The sequence below is a fragment of the Myotis brandtii genome, unplaced genomic scaffold, assembly GCF_000412655.1.
Source record: "Myotis brandtii unplaced genomic scaffold, ASM41265v1 scaffold145, whole genome shotgun sequence".
In the NCBI taxonomy this organism is placed as follows: Eukaryota; Metazoa; Chordata; class Mammalia; order Chiroptera; family Vespertilionidae; genus Myotis; species Myotis brandtii.
In genome coordinates this window covers 1,411,398-1,429,462 of record NW_005355204.1, presented here as the reverse complement: position 1 = coordinate 1,429,462, position 18,065 = coordinate 1,411,398, and the positions used below count along the sequence as shown (strand labels likewise).

The window sequence follows — 18,065 nt, the reverse complement described above, 5'->3', positions numbered from 1 at the left end:
GTTTAACAGTATTTATTTCGTTTTACAGAATTCATTCACATCAAAAAGATGAACCAGAAAATAGATTATCGCAGTAGGTGTGGGCTAGTAATATTTTATTCCAATAATCATGAATTTGATGCTTATTTTTATCTTTGCTGCAGTGTTGTGGGTTGACTTTAAAATTGTTTAACTAAAAGCATTTTTGTGATCTAATTAATTTCCACTAACAGATATTTAATTGAATCTTCTGTGAGACTAAGTTATAAATAAACCTCATGTCCCATATAGTTGTGTTTTACTATGTCTTCTTCTATCAGCTAAAATATATGCTTCTACAATTTTTAAAATTATATTCATACTGCTTAATTTAATGCAATTCTAGATTGCTGTTTATTCTTCCAGTCAAAGTGACTTCGGCGCTGGCCAGTGAGACTTGATATCTGATAGCTACATGTTTGAACAGAAGATACTAAGTTTAAAATGTGAAAACATGTTTCTGACACTTTGTAGTATTTTTATTATTCCAACTAGAGAACTGTTCTGCATATATACTCTTTTTAAAAAATATATATTTTTGTTGATTTCAGAGAGGAAGGAAGAGGGAGAGAGAGATAGAAACATCAATGATGAGAGAGAATCATTGATAGGCTGCCTCCTGCATGTCCCTCACTGGGGATCAAGCTTGCAACCTGGGCATTGTGCCCTTGACCAGAATCAAACCCAGGACCCTTCAGTCCACAGGCCAACACCCTATGCACTGAGCTAAACTGGCTAGGGCTATATACTCTTTTTAAAAAATATCTATTTTTATTGATTTCAGAGAGGAGGAGAGAGATAGAAACATCAATGATGAGAGAGAATCATTGACCAGCTGCCTCCTCTTGCATGCCCCACACTGGGAATCAAGCCCGAAACCTGGACAGGTGCCCTGACTGGGAATCGAACTGTGGCCTCTAGATTCATAGGTCAACGTTCAACCACTGAGCCACACTGGCCGGGCTGGATTATATACTCTTGTATATGTAAATAGAACTTCTGGTATATTTTATGGTGGATACAGTTATGGTTTGGGTTGTGCTTAGTGATTCTTTCCCAGTTACTCCCAGATAGTCCCTGTAAACTGCAGTCTCAGAAGCAAATAGCAATGACTGTTAGTGTAGCCAATCGTTTCATGATCAACAGCCTCTTTCAGGGTATTTGTTACTGATTTTGTCTTTTTTGTTTTTGGATAGTCTGGGAAGAAAATAAACAGCAACCCCAACCCTCTGGTGCAGATGTCAGTTGGTCACAAGGCCCAGGAGAGCAAGGTAAGGCCTTGTGTGCCGACCACTTCCTGTGACGTCACTGTCACTCTCGCCTGTCAGGTGGTGACCTGCATCAGGTGATGGTGCAGATGTTGAGACCCCCAATTTCCATCTTTCTTTTTTCTCAAATCAGTCATTTCATAGATTACTAGCTACTTAATTTGGTAACAAATATATTGTTCACTTTAAAAAACAACATTAAAAATATCATGAATATGCTTTTGCTTGATTTCATGGATAGGTGAAAGTTTTCTTTGAATGTTCTATAAATATTTTGTTTAAGATGTAACAAATGCAATTCTGTCGGGAGTTGTTGAGAGGACGTCGCCGTTGCTGCAGGAGGTCCCACTTTCCTGATGCGAGAGAAGCATTTCAGGAACTGTTTAAAGTTACAGGCCTTTGTTCACACTCACCTGCTCACAGTTAGTTAGAGAAGCTTCCTGAATGCAGAGCTGTGCAGCCCACGGGAGCCCAAGGAGGGCCAAGCCACACAGGGAGGCCTTTGCCACTGGGAGGGCACACGGCTTGGGGCTTTGGGGCGCTGCCCGGCACACTCTAAAAGCTCGGGACTGTCTTTTGAGTACTTTCCACAACTGATACATAACAGCACGTGCTCAGTAAGTATGTGTCTTGGAATTAATTAAAGTCATCCCTAGCTTCCAAACACATAAACTGATAAACACAGAAAGGAGCCACAGAGCTAAGAGCTGATTGGGGGATATTTCTTTCAGATTCGGTACAAAACCAATGAACCTGTGTGGGAGGAAAACTTCACTTTCTTCATTCACAATCCGAAGCGCCAGGACCTTGAAGTTGAGGTATTTTATTTGCATTCTTAAAAGATTTATTGAAATATAATTAACATGCAATGAACTGCACATATTTAAAGTGTATAATTTATGGATCCATCACCATAATCAGTAATTTTTTTTTTAACTTTAGACTGTTGATTGAATGTTACTGGTATCTAGAAATGCAGTTGATTTTGTACGTTGGCATCATATTGTCAGCCGTGCTGAACTTATTAGTTCCGTAGTGCTTTTGAGGATACTTCAGGATTGCCTTCTACACAGGGAGTCGTGTCGTCTGCTAAGAAAGACACGTCTGCTTCTGTGTTTCCAACCCGCTGCCTCTGCCTCCCTTGTCTTGCCTTGCCCTTCCGGCCTCGGGCCTCCGTGTGAGGAGCCCCCTCTGCCTCCTCGGGTCCAGGGGAGCCTTAGACCTTCAGCATGAAGCCTGAAGTTTGAGGGCGTTTCCCTCTCCTGCCACTAGATTGCTGAGAGTTTTGTCATAGTGAACGTGGAATTTTATCAGAGGCTTCTCTGCAACTGCTGAGGTGTCATCTAGCTTTTCCAAGTTTGTAAATATGGTGACTTTCAGACGTTAAATAATGCACACCTTTATTTGGTTTTCAAGATTTAACATTAGGGAACCTCACAAGCAAAATTTTATTAGGGGATGAGTTCACTTGGTCATCATCACGTTGTATCCTTCTTATGGATTCTATTTAATTTGCTAAAATTTTGTTAAGAATTTTTGCACCTGAGTCCAGAAGGACACTGATCTATAATTTTGTTTCTCCAGCTTGTGGATCAGGATGATGATTGTAGAAAGAGTTGGGAGGTTTTCTCTCCTCTTTATTTTTCCAAGAGTCTGTGCAGAATTATAATGCCCACCTAACGAGTTGATTCCTTTATCATTATAAAAATTTCCTTTATGGTTCAATTAAATGATATTCTTTACTCTGTAATCGACTGCTTGATATTAGTATAGCTATCCCATCTTTCTTTTTATTGAAGTTAACATGCTTATTTTTTTCATCTTTTTTAAACCTATTTGTAATTTATATTTAAAGGTGATGTCTTATAGACAGCATACAGTTATTGTTGATGTGGTTGGATTTAAATCTGCTACCATGCTATTTGCCCATTTGTTATCTTTGGCTTTTTTAATCTGATTTCTTTGGGAGTGAGCATTTTGTATAACTGCACTTTACCTCCTTTTTGGTTTATCAGCTGTAGCTCTGTGCGTGGTGTTGCGTGTACTAGTGATTGCTCTAGGGTTCCGGTCCCTCTGTTCCGCACACTGGCCTCCAGAGGTACAAGAACCTTCCAGGGCATGCTTCTGTTTCCACTCTCCCAGAATATATTTTATTATTTTTGCCTTAAACAGTCAATTATATTTTAAAGAGCTTTCTAGAAATCTAGAAAGTAGTTTTTCCTATTTAGCCACATATTTACCACTCAGGTTCTTACTCTGTTCCAGCAGAAGCAATCTCCCTTCTACCAGGCCCCTTTCACTGCTCCTGCAGGGCCAGTCAATGGGTTCTTCCAGTTCTTGTGTGTCTGGAAAGTCTGTTTCACCTTCATATTTTCACAAGATATAGCATTTTGGCTACCTGTTTTTTTCTTCCACTTTCTTCCCTCTTACATTGTTTCTGATGAGGAGCCTGAACATTCCTTCTCCCATTTTTCCCCTCAAATGTCTCATCTGTCAGTCCCATCCTGTGTATTTTGGCCTTCCCGATGTTCATCTTAGAAGCTGGGTTTGGATCTTTAGTTTTCCATGTCTTTCCTCTGCCTTCCTGCGTGTGTGTAGCCTGGGTGTGACAGCTTCTGTGCATGTCACAATCCCATTGTCTGTGTGGTTGCTGGATCTGTGGATCAGATATGACTGCTTCTTTGGTTGCCTGGTAATTGTACATGTTTGCGTGCGGGGTTAGTGTGTCTTTAAATATTTTGGAGCTCTATTCTCATTTGGAGGGAAGGTACTTGGGAATACTTGGAGCTTTATTAGGCAGCCCAACAGCCTCTAGCCTTGGGATCTGGGGGCCCTAATCTGATGCCCCACATGTTACCAGGTTTTCTGCAGCCCCATGTGCTCTGGGATTGTCCTCTGCTCCTCCTGGGCTTGCGTCCTCCTGTGATTGCTCCCTCGCATGTGCCCATTGGCTGAGATGCAGGGGTCCTCGGGGCCTCCAGCTCTCTGGGGCTCCCCCCTCTCTGGCACCTCCTGCTCTATGACTGCTTCTCCCTGTGTTCTCAACACAGAGGGACCGCTGGCCTCTGTGGGATCCCCATCCCAGCACCATGGCCTGGACTCTCTAGGCAGTGACCAGGTCAGTTGTCAGGCTCACCTCACTTGTTTTTAAGCGGAGGTGGGATGGTAAATCGGTTCCTGTTGCTCCATCATGCCAAAGCAGAAATAACCTCCAGGCAAATGACATCCTCAGGAGGAGCTGGCGGGTGCTCCTTGGATTCCGCCTGCAGTCCCAGGGCTGTGTCCGTCCTCCTCTCACCTCACCTTAGCATAAAGGACAGTGGGTCACTCAGCTTGCACGGTCATCCCAGGGGCGGGCGCACAAATATCCAGACTCAGCTATGCTGGTTCCCATGTTTCTTTTTGCAAGGCCTCCTTCCCAACATTCAGGCTTTGAGAAGTTTAAGGGCCTCTGTTTGCTCTTTCTCTTGTGCTGCTCTGATGGGTTCCTCAGCCCCTGAGACCTGAGGCCCGAGGGTCATGTCCTGCCCTGGGGGCCTCACGTCTCCCCCACAGAGTGCCTGGTCACTGCTGTGTTCATTGTTCTCTGCGTGTTTTATGTTTTCAAATTCCCCCCCCCCTTTTTTTTTATAGAGGAGAGGTTTTATTTATTTTTGTTATGTTTTTATTGATTTCAGAGAGAAAGGAAGAGGCGGAGAGAGAGAGAGAAACATTAGTAATGAGAGAGAATCATGGATCGGCTGCCTCCTGCACGCCCCTTACTGGGGATCGAGCCCGCAACCCAGGCATGTGCCCTTGACCGGAATCGAACCCGGGACCCTCCAGTCCATCCACTGAGCCAAACCAGCTAGGGCCACATTCCCTTTTATACAACATGTATCTGTCTAGCTAATTTTTGTATTTGTTTAGCTCCTTTTTCCTTCATAAGTTGCACCATGCTTAAAACAATCTGTATTTACTGGATCTTGAATTTTAAAAAATAGCTTTTAAAGTTCAGTAAACAACATCACAATTATTTCTTTTTTAAAAACTATTTTTATTGATTTCAGAGAGGAAGGGAGAGAGAGGTGGAAACATCAATGATAAGAGAGAATCATTGATTGGCTGCCTCCTGCATGCCCCCTACTAGGGATTGAGCCTGCAACCTAGGTATTTGCCCCAAGAATCAAACCATGACCTCCTGATTCATAGCTCAACGCTCAACCACTGAGCCACACCAGCCAGGCCACAGTTATTTCTTTTAAAAATGCGTTTAGCCTTGACCAGTGTGGTTCAGTTGATTGGGCATCATCCCATACACCGAAAGGTCACCGGTTAGATTCCTGGTCAGGGCACATGCCCAGGTTACGGGATCAATCCCCAGTTGGGGTGCATGTAGTAGGCAACAAGTCAATGTTTCTCTATCCCCCTTTTCCTTTCTCTATAAAAATCAATAAAAACACATTTAAAAAATAAAAAAGCTTTTGGATTACAGGTTATAAAGAAATTAGCAATCAGGCATCTAGGTTTTCATCTTAGATAACTTCTTTGACCGTCTCATGTAGCCTGTGAAAGCTCTTCCTCTGTTTGGTTATGAACTGTTTTGTGTGACAGCATCTAACAGGAGCCATTCCTGTTGCAGAGGTCATGCCGCAGAGTATCGCTCAGGAGGCAGGAGTTGCCCTGCATTTAAAGGAGATACTATAAATTTTCTAAACCAGGGGTCCTCAAACTTTTTAAACAGGGGGCCAGTTCACTGTCCCTCAGACCGTAGGAGGGTAGGACTATAGTTTAAAAAAAAAACTATGAACAAATTCCTATGCACATTGCACATATCTTATTTTGAAGTAAAAAAACAAAACGGGAACAAATACAATATTTGTATTTGCATGTGGCCGGCGGGCCGTAGTTTGAGGACCCCTGTTCTAAACAAATGTGTAGATTTTGAATAGAGAAGGCTTAAAAGACACCGAGAAATTTTTCTTCATAAACAAGTGTCATCAGTCAAACTTGACACATTATACAAATGTGCATGGTCATCATTTTCACAGGGTTTAAGACGTTTCTTTCTATTCTTCAGGTTTGTTCAGATTGCTGCCTCTTAACTAGAGGTTCTCCTAATGGACTCCTAACCATGGTGTCCTTTTTCGCTCACAAATGTGTGATGAGGAAGTGACAGACACATGTGACGCAGATGCAGTGTAGCATCACTCATTCCAAGGTGCCCTGTCTTCCCAAGGAGGTTTTCTGTTATTTAAGGAAACACTGCCTAGAAGGAGATGGTTGAAGTGTGTTTTTAAAGACTGGATTTGGACCTTTCTACGTTGTGTCTTTATCCGTGGAGCTCAGTGTGTTCTGTGGTGTGTTTCCAGGTCAAAGATGAACAACATCAGTGTTGCCTGGGGAACCTGAAGATCCCACTCAGTCGTCTGCTCACCAGCGATGACATGACCATGAACCAGCGATTCCAGCTCAGTAATTCAGGTCCAAACAGCACTCTGAAGATGAAGGTCGCCCTCAGGGTACTGTAGTCTCCCAGGGGAGCACGGGGTGCACGGGCACAGGCTACCATGGCAAAGCTCTCAGGTGCTGTTCCACAGTGAACAGTACAGCCACAGGGCTTAGGACAAGGTGGACACGGTGAAAGCCACGGGGCTCAGGACAAGGGTGGACGGTAATCACAGTGACAGCTACAGGGCTCAGGACAAGGTAGACACGGTGACAGCCATGGGGCTCAGGACAAGGTGGACGGTGATCACGGTGACAGCCAGAGGGTTCAGGACAAGGTGGACGGTGATCACGGTGACAGCCATGGGGCTCAGGTCAAGGTGGATGGTGATCACGGTGACAGCCACGGGGCTCAGGACAAGGTGGACGGTGATCATGGTGACAGCCACAGGGTTCAGGACAAGGTGGACGGTGATCACGGTGACAGCCAGAGGGTTCAGGACAAGGTGGACGGTGATCACGGTGACAGCCACAGGGCTCAGGACAAGGTGGACGGTGATCACGGTGACAGCCACAGGGCTCAGGACAAGGTGGACGTGGACATGGCACAGGGGAGCATGGATAACACTGCCCATGTGGGAACTCAGGGAGATGATGGAGGCCTGGACTCGACTTCCAACAGAAGCAGAGTGTCCTGGTGGCTTGAGCAGCCCAGGGGTCCGTTCGCCTGCAGGTGGGTGCAGTTGACCGCGTTTTAGACTTTGGCCCAGAAAGTATGCTATCGGGGTCAGCAGAGTTTTCTGCTAAGATTAAATCTTCAATAGTCATTCAGAAGAGAATTTAATAAAATTCTACAAGATGGTAGAAATTACCCCAAATTTTTTGTCCAAAAAGATAATAATTCATTTGTAAGCACCTAAGGAAATATTAAAAATAAACTGGCAAACATGAGAGAATGCTGAAACTCACTAATTTTAAAAATGCAAATTAAAATGGAGAACCACCTGTTTAAGGAATTAAGACAAACTTGGTGTGTGGGGTGCTGTGGAATGTGCTCCGTGGTCCCAGTCAGGACCTGGTGGGCACAGCCTCTCCTGACAGTGTCTCCAGGCCGTAGTCACAGAGCCCTGGGGCCAGAGCCCCTGGAAATCGGACTTTCAGTTAAAATGCACAGTGTGGGGAGACCATGAATATGAAGCTGGCTGCTGCAGCTTTACTTTGTAAAAGCAGGAAAAAACTTCTCGCCATCACAGTGCCCGCAGAATGCAGGAGCCTGGAAATCGGACTTTCAGTTAAAATGCACAGTGTGGGAGACCATGAATATGAAGGTGGCTGCTGCAGCTTTACTTTGTCAAAGCAGGAAAAAACTTCTAGCCATCACAGTGACCGCAGAATGCAGGAGTGCATGGAGTCTCACTCTGCTCAGTGGACTGTTGTGTATGTTAAAAGTAAATATTAAGCCCAGTTTGGCTCAGTGGATAGAATGTCCACCTGTGGACCTAAAGGTCCCGGGTTCGATTCTGGTCAAGGGCACATACCTCAGTTGCAGAGTCCTCCCTGGCCTAGGCCGTGGTCAGGACTCGTGCAAGAGGCAACCAATTGATTTGTTTCTCTCACATCGGTGTTTCTCTCTGTCTTTCCCTCTCTCTTCCACGCTCTCTACAAATCCATGGAAAAATATCCTCGGGTGAGGATTAAAAAAAAAAAGTAAATATTAAAAACTAGCAAAGTGAATGAGGGCATGGGCTGCTCCCCCATCGATGCTAGGAATTTGGGGTAATTTTGCTGGGTAGAGGTGTCGTGACTCTCATCCTTCCCCAGGGTTGCTGATGGAGGCGAGACTATTCCACCGGGGTAGGACGAGGGACCAGCCCACCTGGGTAGGACGAGGCACCAGCCCACCGGGGTAGGATGAGGGATCAGGCGGTGCAGGGCAGCAACTCAGGCTCTTCCAGTGATAACATCACCCACAACTGTGCAGAAATTTGTGCAAATGGAAGAGGCTGAAGAGAATACACAGAAATGATGTGTACATCATAGAAGTGATACTTTGACCACTTAAACTTTGTTTTTTAAAGCTTTCTGTAACATCGTATTACTTTAATAACAGAACAGGTGAACAAGTAGACCAGATTGTCCGTATTGTTTTATGCTAAGTTTTAAATGAATTGGCAAGTGAATAGATCTAAAGCGTTCATGTATCAGGCTATTACCTGTGTCACTGATTTTAACTTGTTTATTTCCACCTCTAGGTACTCCACCTCGAAAAGCAAGACAGGTCTCCAGACCACCAGCACTCAGCTCAAGTAAAGCGACCCTCAGTTTCCAAAGGAGGGAGAAAAGTATCTGTCAGGTCTCAGGTGTCCATGTCACCAGGCGCTGGGGACAGCAGCCCAGCCCCGTCCACTCCAGTCCTTGGAGGCGGTGCGAAGTCCAGCGTGGAGGACAGAGCTCAGCCTGCGGAGACCAGCCCTCAGGGGCCTCGAGACCTGGGCAGAAGCGCCTCTAGCCTCCATGGCGGCACAACCGGCTCCCCCAGCCACATCTTCATCAAGGAGCCCACCCCCAGCATAGCCTCGGACATATCGCTGCCCATCGCCACGCAGGAGCTTCGGCAGAGGCTGCGGCAGCTTGAGAAGTAAGGAGATGCTCTCTTGCTCTCGCCCAGGCCGCGCACGCCCATGTGCTGTGAGGCTGTCTCAGCAGCTAAGGGGCTCAGGGGCGGCACCCTTTCAAAGGGAAGCCTGCCGTTTTCCAGGCCTCCCTTCGGCTCATTAAGGGTTAGATGGTGATGGGGTAGCGGGTCCCCTGAACTGCAGAGGCTCTAGTGCTGCTGCCCTCAGGGCAGGAAGGCGGGTCCAGAGCTGAGCTGCCCGATGGTGGGAGCAGGCTCTATTCGTTCCAGTTTGCTCAGCACCCACTGCTGGTCCCCGTCGCTTTTGATTTCTTACTTAAGCCCCATGATTCCTAGATAAGGAGGAAAAACAGTCTGCAGGCACCACAAGCTTCAGATGTTAGTCTTGTCCCCTCGGCGGAAGGCAGGAAGTTGCCTTTGAAGTGAAGCATGTGTTCTTGGTGTCGGGACGCAGGCATATGTGTGACCTTCTGTGACATACTCAGTGCACTGGTCTCCTTCGCACCTTCTCACCTCCACTATTTTTGAAAAAAGAAATCAGTCCCTTCCCTTCTCTTGCTCTAAAAGGAAATAAAGTTTTAAATAAGAAACCATTTTTTCACTGTAGCTGGTCTTGGGGGACCCTGAGCCAGGCAGTCATTGGTTACCTTAGAATCTGTGCTTTGACCTTGAGAAGCAGAAATTGAGGGGGGTGTTGTGATGTCACCGATGCCCTGTCGGTGAACATCAGAGCCAGGATTATGGGGTTCTGAGAAAGGATGCGTAGATGTGGGCAGTGACAGGCCCAAAGACCACAGCATCGGGGTTTGTAATTAGGAGAAGACCATGTCTCCTTTTAGTTTGGACCTTAAATGAAAAAGCTCTCAGTTTTGAATTATTAAGTTATGTTAACCGCAGCTGAGTAGGATTTGACTGGTTGATTTGTCCTCAGGTTCGGTTGTGTCCTCTAGTCTGCATGAGTGAGCTTGGCTTTCCTACCGAGTCGGAGCGGTGACTCGGGGAGTATAAGGTCCGGGCAGAGCTGTGACTTCCCGCTTTGTTTCCTCAGTGGGACGACGCTGGGACAGTCTCCCCTGGGGCAGATTCAGCTGACAATCCGGCACAGCTCGCAGAGGAACAAGCTGGTGGTGGTCGTGCACGCCTGCAGGTGAGCGGCGCTCCCTTGGGGGCCTCCCTCCGGGGCCTCCCAGTGCTCGCAGTTGGATCTCCTGTGCCCAGTGTTTATTCCTTCTTCCTTCTCAGTATTGCTTCCTAAACATTCATAACCCCTGGGTTGCTTGGCAACACATCCTGGAACTGTGGGTACGTTGCTACTCCCTGCTGTGGGTGTTTAGATGGTCTAAATAATGAGTACACTCAATAATGAATGTATTTTCTTTTATTGAAGTGTTCTTTGAGGGTTACACTTCCAGGAGTAAACTTATAAATTCAGAGGACCTCGCAATTGATGGGTCATGGTCAGTTCTGCCGTAGTCTTTCCAGAAGACCTGGGCACCGAGGGGCTTGGCTTGCCTTTCCCCCGTCAGGAAGCGGTGTGACGTGAGGTGACAGTGTGATTAATGATGGTGGTCAGGAGCTATTTCTCTCTTATGTGACTTGCCTGTCTCTGTAGTAGTTGTGATATAAGTGTGTTTATATAAATATTTGATTCTTAAAAAGCTGTTAGAAACAGAAAAATAAAATTAGTGACATTAGGAACATGACTGTATCGCTGTGGAGTTCAGCTCAGTGCATATGTGTTCAGCACCTTCTATGTTCTCCTACCGAGATCACCACTGGGAAACACAGCACAGGAGCTGGGTTAGAGGACGCCAGCCCAGTCCCTGCACCTGTCTCACTCAGACACGTTAGAGGCCACTCACACCTGCCCCTGTCTCACTCAGACACGTTAGAGAGGCCACTCCCGCCTGCACCTGTCTCACTCAGACACGTTAGAGGCCTCTCACGCCTGCACCTGTCTCACTCAGACACATTAGAGGCCCCTCACGCCTGCCCCTGTCTCACTCAGACACGTTAGAGAGGCCACTCCCGCCTGCACCTGTCTCACTCAGACACGTTAGAGGCCTCTCACGCCTGCACCTGTCTCACTCAGACACATTAGAGGCCCCTCACGCCTGCCCCTGTCTCACTCAGACACGTTAGAGAGGCCACTCCCGCCTGCACCTGTCTCACTCAGACACGTTAGAGGCCTCTCACGCCTGCACCTGTCTCACTCAGACACATTAGAGGCCCCTCACGCCTGCCCCTGTCTCACTCAGACACGTTAGAGAGGCCACTCCCGCCTGCACCTGTCTCACTCAGACACGTTAGAGGCCTCTCACGCCTGCACCTGTCTCACTCAGACACATTAGAGGCCCCTCACGCCTGCCCCTGTCTCACTCAGACACGTTAGAGAGGCCACTCCCGCCTGCACCTGTCTCACTCAGACACGTTAGAGGCCTCTCACGCCTGCACCTGTCTCACTCAGACACATTAGAGGCCCCTCACGCCTGCCCCTGTCTCACTCAGACACGTTAGAGAGGCCACTCCCGCCTGCACCTGTCTCACTCAGACACGTTAGAGGCCTCTCACGCCTGCACCTGTCTCACTCAGACACATTAGAGGCCCCTCACGCCTGCCCCTGTCTCACTCAGACACGTTAGAGAGGCCACTCCCGCCTGCACCTGTCTCACTCAGACACGTTAGAGGCCTCTCACGCCTGCACCTGTCTCACTCAGACACATTAGAGGCCCCTCACGCCTGCCCCTGTCTCACTCAGACACGTTAGAGAGGCCACTCCCGCCTGCACCTGTCTCACTCAGACACGTTAGAGGCCTCTCACGCCTGCACCTGTCTCACTCAGACACATTAGAGGCCCCTCACGCCTGCCCCTGTCTCACTCAGACACGTTAGAGAGGCCACTCCCGCCTGCACCTGTCTCACTCAGACACGTTAGAGGCCTCTCACGCCTGCACCTGTCTCACTCAGACACATTAGAGGCCCCTCACGCCTGCCCCTGTCTCACTCAGACACGTTAGAGAGGCCACTCCCGCCTGCACCTGTCTCACTCAGACACGTTAGAGGCCTCTCACGCCTGCACCTGTCTCACTCAGACACATTAGAGGCCCCTCACGCCTGCCCCTGTCTCACTCAGACACGTTAGAGAGGCCACTCCCGCCTGCACCTGTCTCACTCAGACACGTTAGAGGCCTCTCACGCCTGCACCTGTCTCACTCAGACACATTAGAGGCCCCTCACGCCTGCCCCTGTCTCACTCAGACACGTTAGAGAGGCCACTCCCGCCTGCACCTGTCTCACTCAGACACGTTAGACAGGCCACTCACGCCTGCACCTGTCTCACTCAGACATGTTAGGCCACTCACCTCTTGTGCACATCTTTGGGATATTGGAGGAAACCAGAGTCCCCGTAGAAAACTTATAAGACACAGTGCAAGCTCCACACAGTTCTACTGAGGGAATTTTTTTCTTGGGAACTTAACAGAACAACAGTCCTCGAGGACCTGCTGTAGAAAGTATGATGTGATGCTGATTGTCATCTTCCTAGAGTATAATGCCTGCTGTTCTTTGGTTTGTTTTACAAGAAACCTCATTGCCTTCTCTGAAGACGGCTCTGACCCCTACGTCCGCATGTATTTGTTGCCAGACAAGAGGAGGTCAGGGAGGAGAAAAACACACGTGTCAAAGAAAACACTGAACCCCGTGTTTGATCAGAGGTATGGACTTCACTCACCTGGGGCAGGTGTTGGGTAAGCTAGGAGGGCCTCCCAGTGACAAAGCATTGGCGCCCACCTATCACTGAGAAGTGGAAACTCAGATTAGTAGGCATGAGTACTCTGAATTTCATGCAGAAGTGACAAGTTGTGAACATGGATGGCGAGACGAGTGATTAGATAAAGAACTGAGTTATACATCAAAGCCGAGAATATTAAAATGCATATATTTCTCAAAATAATAAATCTCTATAACATCTTAAAATGTAACATTCTTATGAAAACAACCAGTTTCCAAAACAATTTTAAAAGTGAAAAGAATGGCATAATTGTTTCAGATTTGCAAATCTCTTTCATGGTCTGGCTTAACAGAGGTTCATATCTGCTTCTGTGGTCAGTCTGACATGGCCGCTCCTGAGCGGTGCTCAGGCACTTAAAGAGTCTCCATCTGCACGTTTGGTGTCTTACTCAACAGTCCTGTAGCTCAAACCACCAGTGTTTGGGGAAATAAGATTGCATGGTATTGATGTCTGCTAATTCAGTTTACACTTCCCCTTTAAAGGTACTAGACCCGTGGTCAGCAAACTGTGGCTCGCGAGCCACATGTGTCTCTTTGGCCCCTTGAGTGTGGCTCTTCCACAAAATACCACATGCGGGCACGCACGTACAGTGCGATTGAAACTTCGTGGCCCATGCGCAGAAGTTGGTATTTTGTGGAAGAGCCACACTCAAGGGGCCAAAGAGCCGCATGTGGCTCGCGAGCGCGGTTTGCCAAGCCGCAGTTTGCCAACCACTGTACTAGACACATCATATTTTTACTGACAGGAACACACCAAATCCTGATGTGGGCACCTTGTATTTGTCAGTGTTCTTACTCTGCGGCAGCAAAGAATTTGAAATCCCCGTGCACCTTTGGGTCTCTAGCTGCCGTGGCTCTGTGGCAGCACCGGCCACGTCCCGGCTACGTCCTTGCCAGAGACCCTGCCTCATGCGAACCACACACACCGCTTCGAGGACCTGCCTCCCTGAAGGCATTTTAGTTTGCGGCCTCTGCCTTCAGCCTCTCACGAGGCTTAGAAGTTGCTCTTCTTTAGTCTTTAGGGAGAGGGAGCCTGGCCTTAGCTGTTGAGTCGAATATAACATCTGTGATCCCACATCCTAGCTGCCCACCTTGTGCGTGGGAGCTGCAGGCCAGAATCTTCTCTTATGTTCTAAACCCTGGAGAATACTTTGATTTTGTGTTTTTATGAAATGCGGGCCCCAAACATCTAGCACGAGAACCCTGTTTTATAATAAGAAATGTGACATTTGGAGTGGTCTTGTAGGCAGGAGTGTCATGCTCAGTTACGGGAAACTGCAGCAAGATGATGGAGAAATTGAGGGAAGGGCCTCTTTCTCTGTCAGCTTTGAGTTCAGCGTCTCGCTACCGGAAGTGCAGCGGAGAACGCTGGACGTCGCCGTGAAGAACAGTGGCGGCTTCCTGTCCAAAGACAAAGGGCTTCTTGGCAAAGTAAGTCTGAGCAGACCCCTGTGAGACTTCAGCCCCTACCCCTGCGTCTGGTAGACCATAGTACATAGGTAGGCGGGGTCAGCGTGCTCTGCGGCTGATAGTAGACCAGGAGGACTGCATCAGCTAAGATGTCAGTACATTGTGAAGACATTTTAACTGATTCTGTTGTTTTTACTCATTCATGTTATTGGCTTATTAGTCATAGTAATACCATGAACTTATAGTTGAAGAAAAGGTTATTTTAAAAATATTTTTTCAAGTATCACAGTGAAAGCAAACCCAAAGGGAACACATTCTCTTCCAGTTCTACCTCCTGACTAACCAGCTGTGGTTTTTCCTAACAAATAATTGGCTTTATTTCTTTGAATTTTTTTTTTAATCCTCACCTGAGGATATTTTTCCATTGATTTTTAGAGAGAGTGGGAGAGAGAGGGAAAGACAGAAATATCGATATGAGAGAAACACATCGATTGGTTGCCTCCTGCACATGCCCCAACCAGGGCCCGGGCCGAGAAGGACCCTGCAACCGAGGCACGTGCCCTTGACCGGAATCGAATCCGGGACCCTTTAGTCCACAGGCCGACGTGCTATCCGCTGAGTCAAACTGGCTAGCGCCCTTTGAATTTCTTTTAGTCTTTGTCCATATCCACATGTAATTGTTGCATAAGAATGTACATTCTTTAATAATGTACACAGAAATAAGTTAGGGAAGAGAAGTTTTGAATTGTAGGTGCCATTTGTGGCCAGTGCACATCAACTTTAGTGCCTTCACTGTCCCCGCAAAGGCTCTCCCCTGAGGTTTCCTATAACCTAATGTTAGACGGTGGATAAGGCAGACCCTTGGGTAGGACCCACCATCCTGGGGTGAAGCACACTGGAAGGTGAGAGACTCACACTAAAGGAGCACACTGTGCTGATGAGACAGGGAGATGGGCGAGGGCAGAGGTGCGGGTCCGAGGGAACGCCCCCACCTCTGACACACTCCCTTACCCACAGGTGTTGGTTGCTCTGGCGTCTGAAGAGCTCGCCAAAGGCTGGACCCAGTGGTGAGTGTCCTTTCACAAGCCACAACTGATAGACTGACTGACTAAGGCCGCCACCCTGACCTGTCTGTCGCTTCCTGTGCCCTCAGGTATGACCTCACAGAAGACGGGACGAGACCCCATGTGGTGACGTAGGCCACGCTGGTCAGGGAGCTCCCTGGGCATCTGCCACCCTGCGTGCTCGGAAGGCGCCTTCCCCACACACCAGTGCTATTTTTATACTTCATGTTCTTCGCTTATCGTTTTATATAACGTGGACGTTTTGATCATATTTGGCCAATGTTACTGTTAACTTTTGTATGTCTGACTTCCTGTAGCATTTCAGCAGTTATCACTGTGTACAGTAGGACGCAGTCACTGCGGTGTTGTGCTGGGCTGTGTCCAGGAGGCAGGTGTGTCATGCTTCGTTGTTACCTTGTTTTGTGTGTCACTGAGGCACACTGTGCCATGTACATAGACTCTATTTTTTATAATCTCTATAAACTGGTTTGAATTCAGAAAAAAATGGTTTAAGGAAATATATATTTTTTCTTCTAAATCTTATTAAATTCTTATGACAAATAATCATTTTTGTCTTTGCAAGAAAAGTTCTCAGTGACTTATTTTGCGCTGTTTCTTTTTTAAAAGAAAAGCTGAAAGATTATTAAATATTAGTATATCTCTATCCATAATCAGTGAAAGAAAGTATTCAAAAAATTAACTTTCATAACTGTAAAATGTGTTATTGAGAAGTTGGTTGAAGTGTTTATAAGAAAAAATGTTATATATCTAAGTTGCATAGACTATTAAGAGAATTATCACGGTTCATTAATCATAGTGTCCTAATTTGAAACTTCTTACATCCATGAAAATGTCAAGTTTTTTTTTAATTGCTTGTTGTAACTTATTCATGAAATAGTGCACATAAACACAATTATACTTTTTCTAAAATATAATACAAATTTTCAGTGTTAGCTGTTAGGTCATTGTGAAATAGTCTATCATGAGCTTTGTGGGTTTTCTGTGTTTTCCCAGCCTGTAAAGAAAGACAAGCTTATGTTGTCACCATAAAGGTTGCGAGGTAAATCGGGGTAAGGAGATAGGAAATTGCATTAAAAGCCGATCACTGGTTCACGCGTTCGTCGGTGTGACATCGCGCAGGACAGTGGTCTGAGCTGGTCCTCGGCTCCATTCTGCTCTCACGGGCTGCAACCAGGGTGTCAGCACAGCGGCGCTTGGATGAGAATCACCATTTCCTGGTTTCCTTACTTCATGCCATGACTGACCTCAATATTGGAATATTGTGACACAATTATTTTGGAATATATTTTTCTTCTTAGATTATTAAAAGCATGTTTTATATCCTGAAGCGTGTCCTTGGCGGGTCACGACTGCGTTGCTGTGCGCAGAGGCTGCGCTGTGCAGAGCAGGTGTGAGTGGTGTGCGCTGCAGGAGCAGGTGCCTCCTTAGCTGTGTGAACATTCTAAAATTAGGCATAAGTATCTCGGGAAAGAGTTTGGTGGCTGAAGTGGGAGATCTCACCACAAATCCCATGGGCCCTAGGTGGCTCAGGTGACCAAACATCAAAGTGCCTGTGGTGGATGCTGATGGTCCCTTCGCCCACACCTGCCTGTCAGCGGACTTTGCTTGCTTTACTTCACACACTGACCCATGGCTTTATTTATAACTAGAGGCCCAGTGCACGAAATTCATGCAAGGGGCTCAGCCCTAGCAGCCGCAGAAGGACATCCAGAAGGTCGTTTGGTTGTCTGGTCTAATTAGCATATTACACTTTTATTATTATAGACTAGAGGCCCAGTGCACAAAATTTGTGCACTCGGTGGGGGGGGGTGCGTCCCTCAGCCCGGCCTTCGCCCATTTGCAGTCCAGGACCCCTTGGGGGATGTCCACCTGTTGACTTAGGCCCACTCCCCGGGGGATCAGGCTTAAGCTTGCAGTCAGACATCCTTCTGGTAGCCAGGGAGCCCTCGGGGGATGTCCGACTAAAGGCTTAGGCCCCCAAGGGATCGGGCCTAAACTGCTGGTTAGACATTCTTAGTGCTGCCATGGAGGTGGGAGAGGCTCCTGCCACCACCTCCGCACTGGCCAGCCATGAGCCAGCTTCTGGCTGAGTGGCACTACTCCTTGGTCTGACCTAAACCCTAGAGATTAGTACTTCATTTTACAACTTTTTCTCGGTTTATAGGCAGCAGCAAACTCAGACCACACAGTCGGGTGTGCAAGAAATGTTGCTTTCTTTATTGTTTAGTAACCAAACCTAACTTCAACTTCAGCCCCCATTCTGCCAAGTGAAAAAACAAAAACAAAATATTATTTAACTTAGGTTCCCCACCCCCTTCTCTGGAGTTGTACTTCCATGTCAGACAGTTTATATCTCAGGCAGAGGTGCCAAAGAACCAAGCAGGGTCAAGAACATGTGGACCTCAGTCTTCTGTCTGGACTGGCCCCCACCCA

General features: G+C 47.2%; 1 protein-coding gene across 1 annotated transcript in view; it reads left to right on the top strand.

The window, feature by feature from the left end:
* The window catches only part of ESYT2 (extended synaptotagmin-like protein 2), a 57,525-nt gene extending 40,566 nt beyond the window's left edge, over window positions 1-16,959 (top strand). Inside the window, exons 15-23 of the mRNA XM_014535563.1 lie at window positions 1,215-1,289; window positions 2,018-2,104; window positions 6,638-6,787; window positions 8,966-9,351; window positions 10,397-10,495; window positions 12,930-13,061; window positions 14,463-14,568; window positions 15,565-15,614; window positions 15,701-16,959. Of these exons, the coding sequence (XP_014391049.1) occupies window positions 1,215-1,289; window positions 2,018-2,104; window positions 6,638-6,787; window positions 8,966-9,351; window positions 10,397-10,495; window positions 12,930-13,061; window positions 14,463-14,568; window positions 15,565-15,614; window positions 15,701-15,746 (1,131 nt within the window). The 3' untranslated portion in view covers window positions 15,747-16,959. The remainder of the gene's footprint in view (window positions 1-1,214; window positions 1,290-2,017; window positions 2,105-6,637; window positions 6,788-8,965; window positions 9,352-10,396; window positions 10,496-12,929; window positions 13,062-14,462; window positions 14,569-15,564; window positions 15,615-15,700) is intronic.
* Window positions 16,960-18,065: the final 1,106 nt, after the last annotated feature.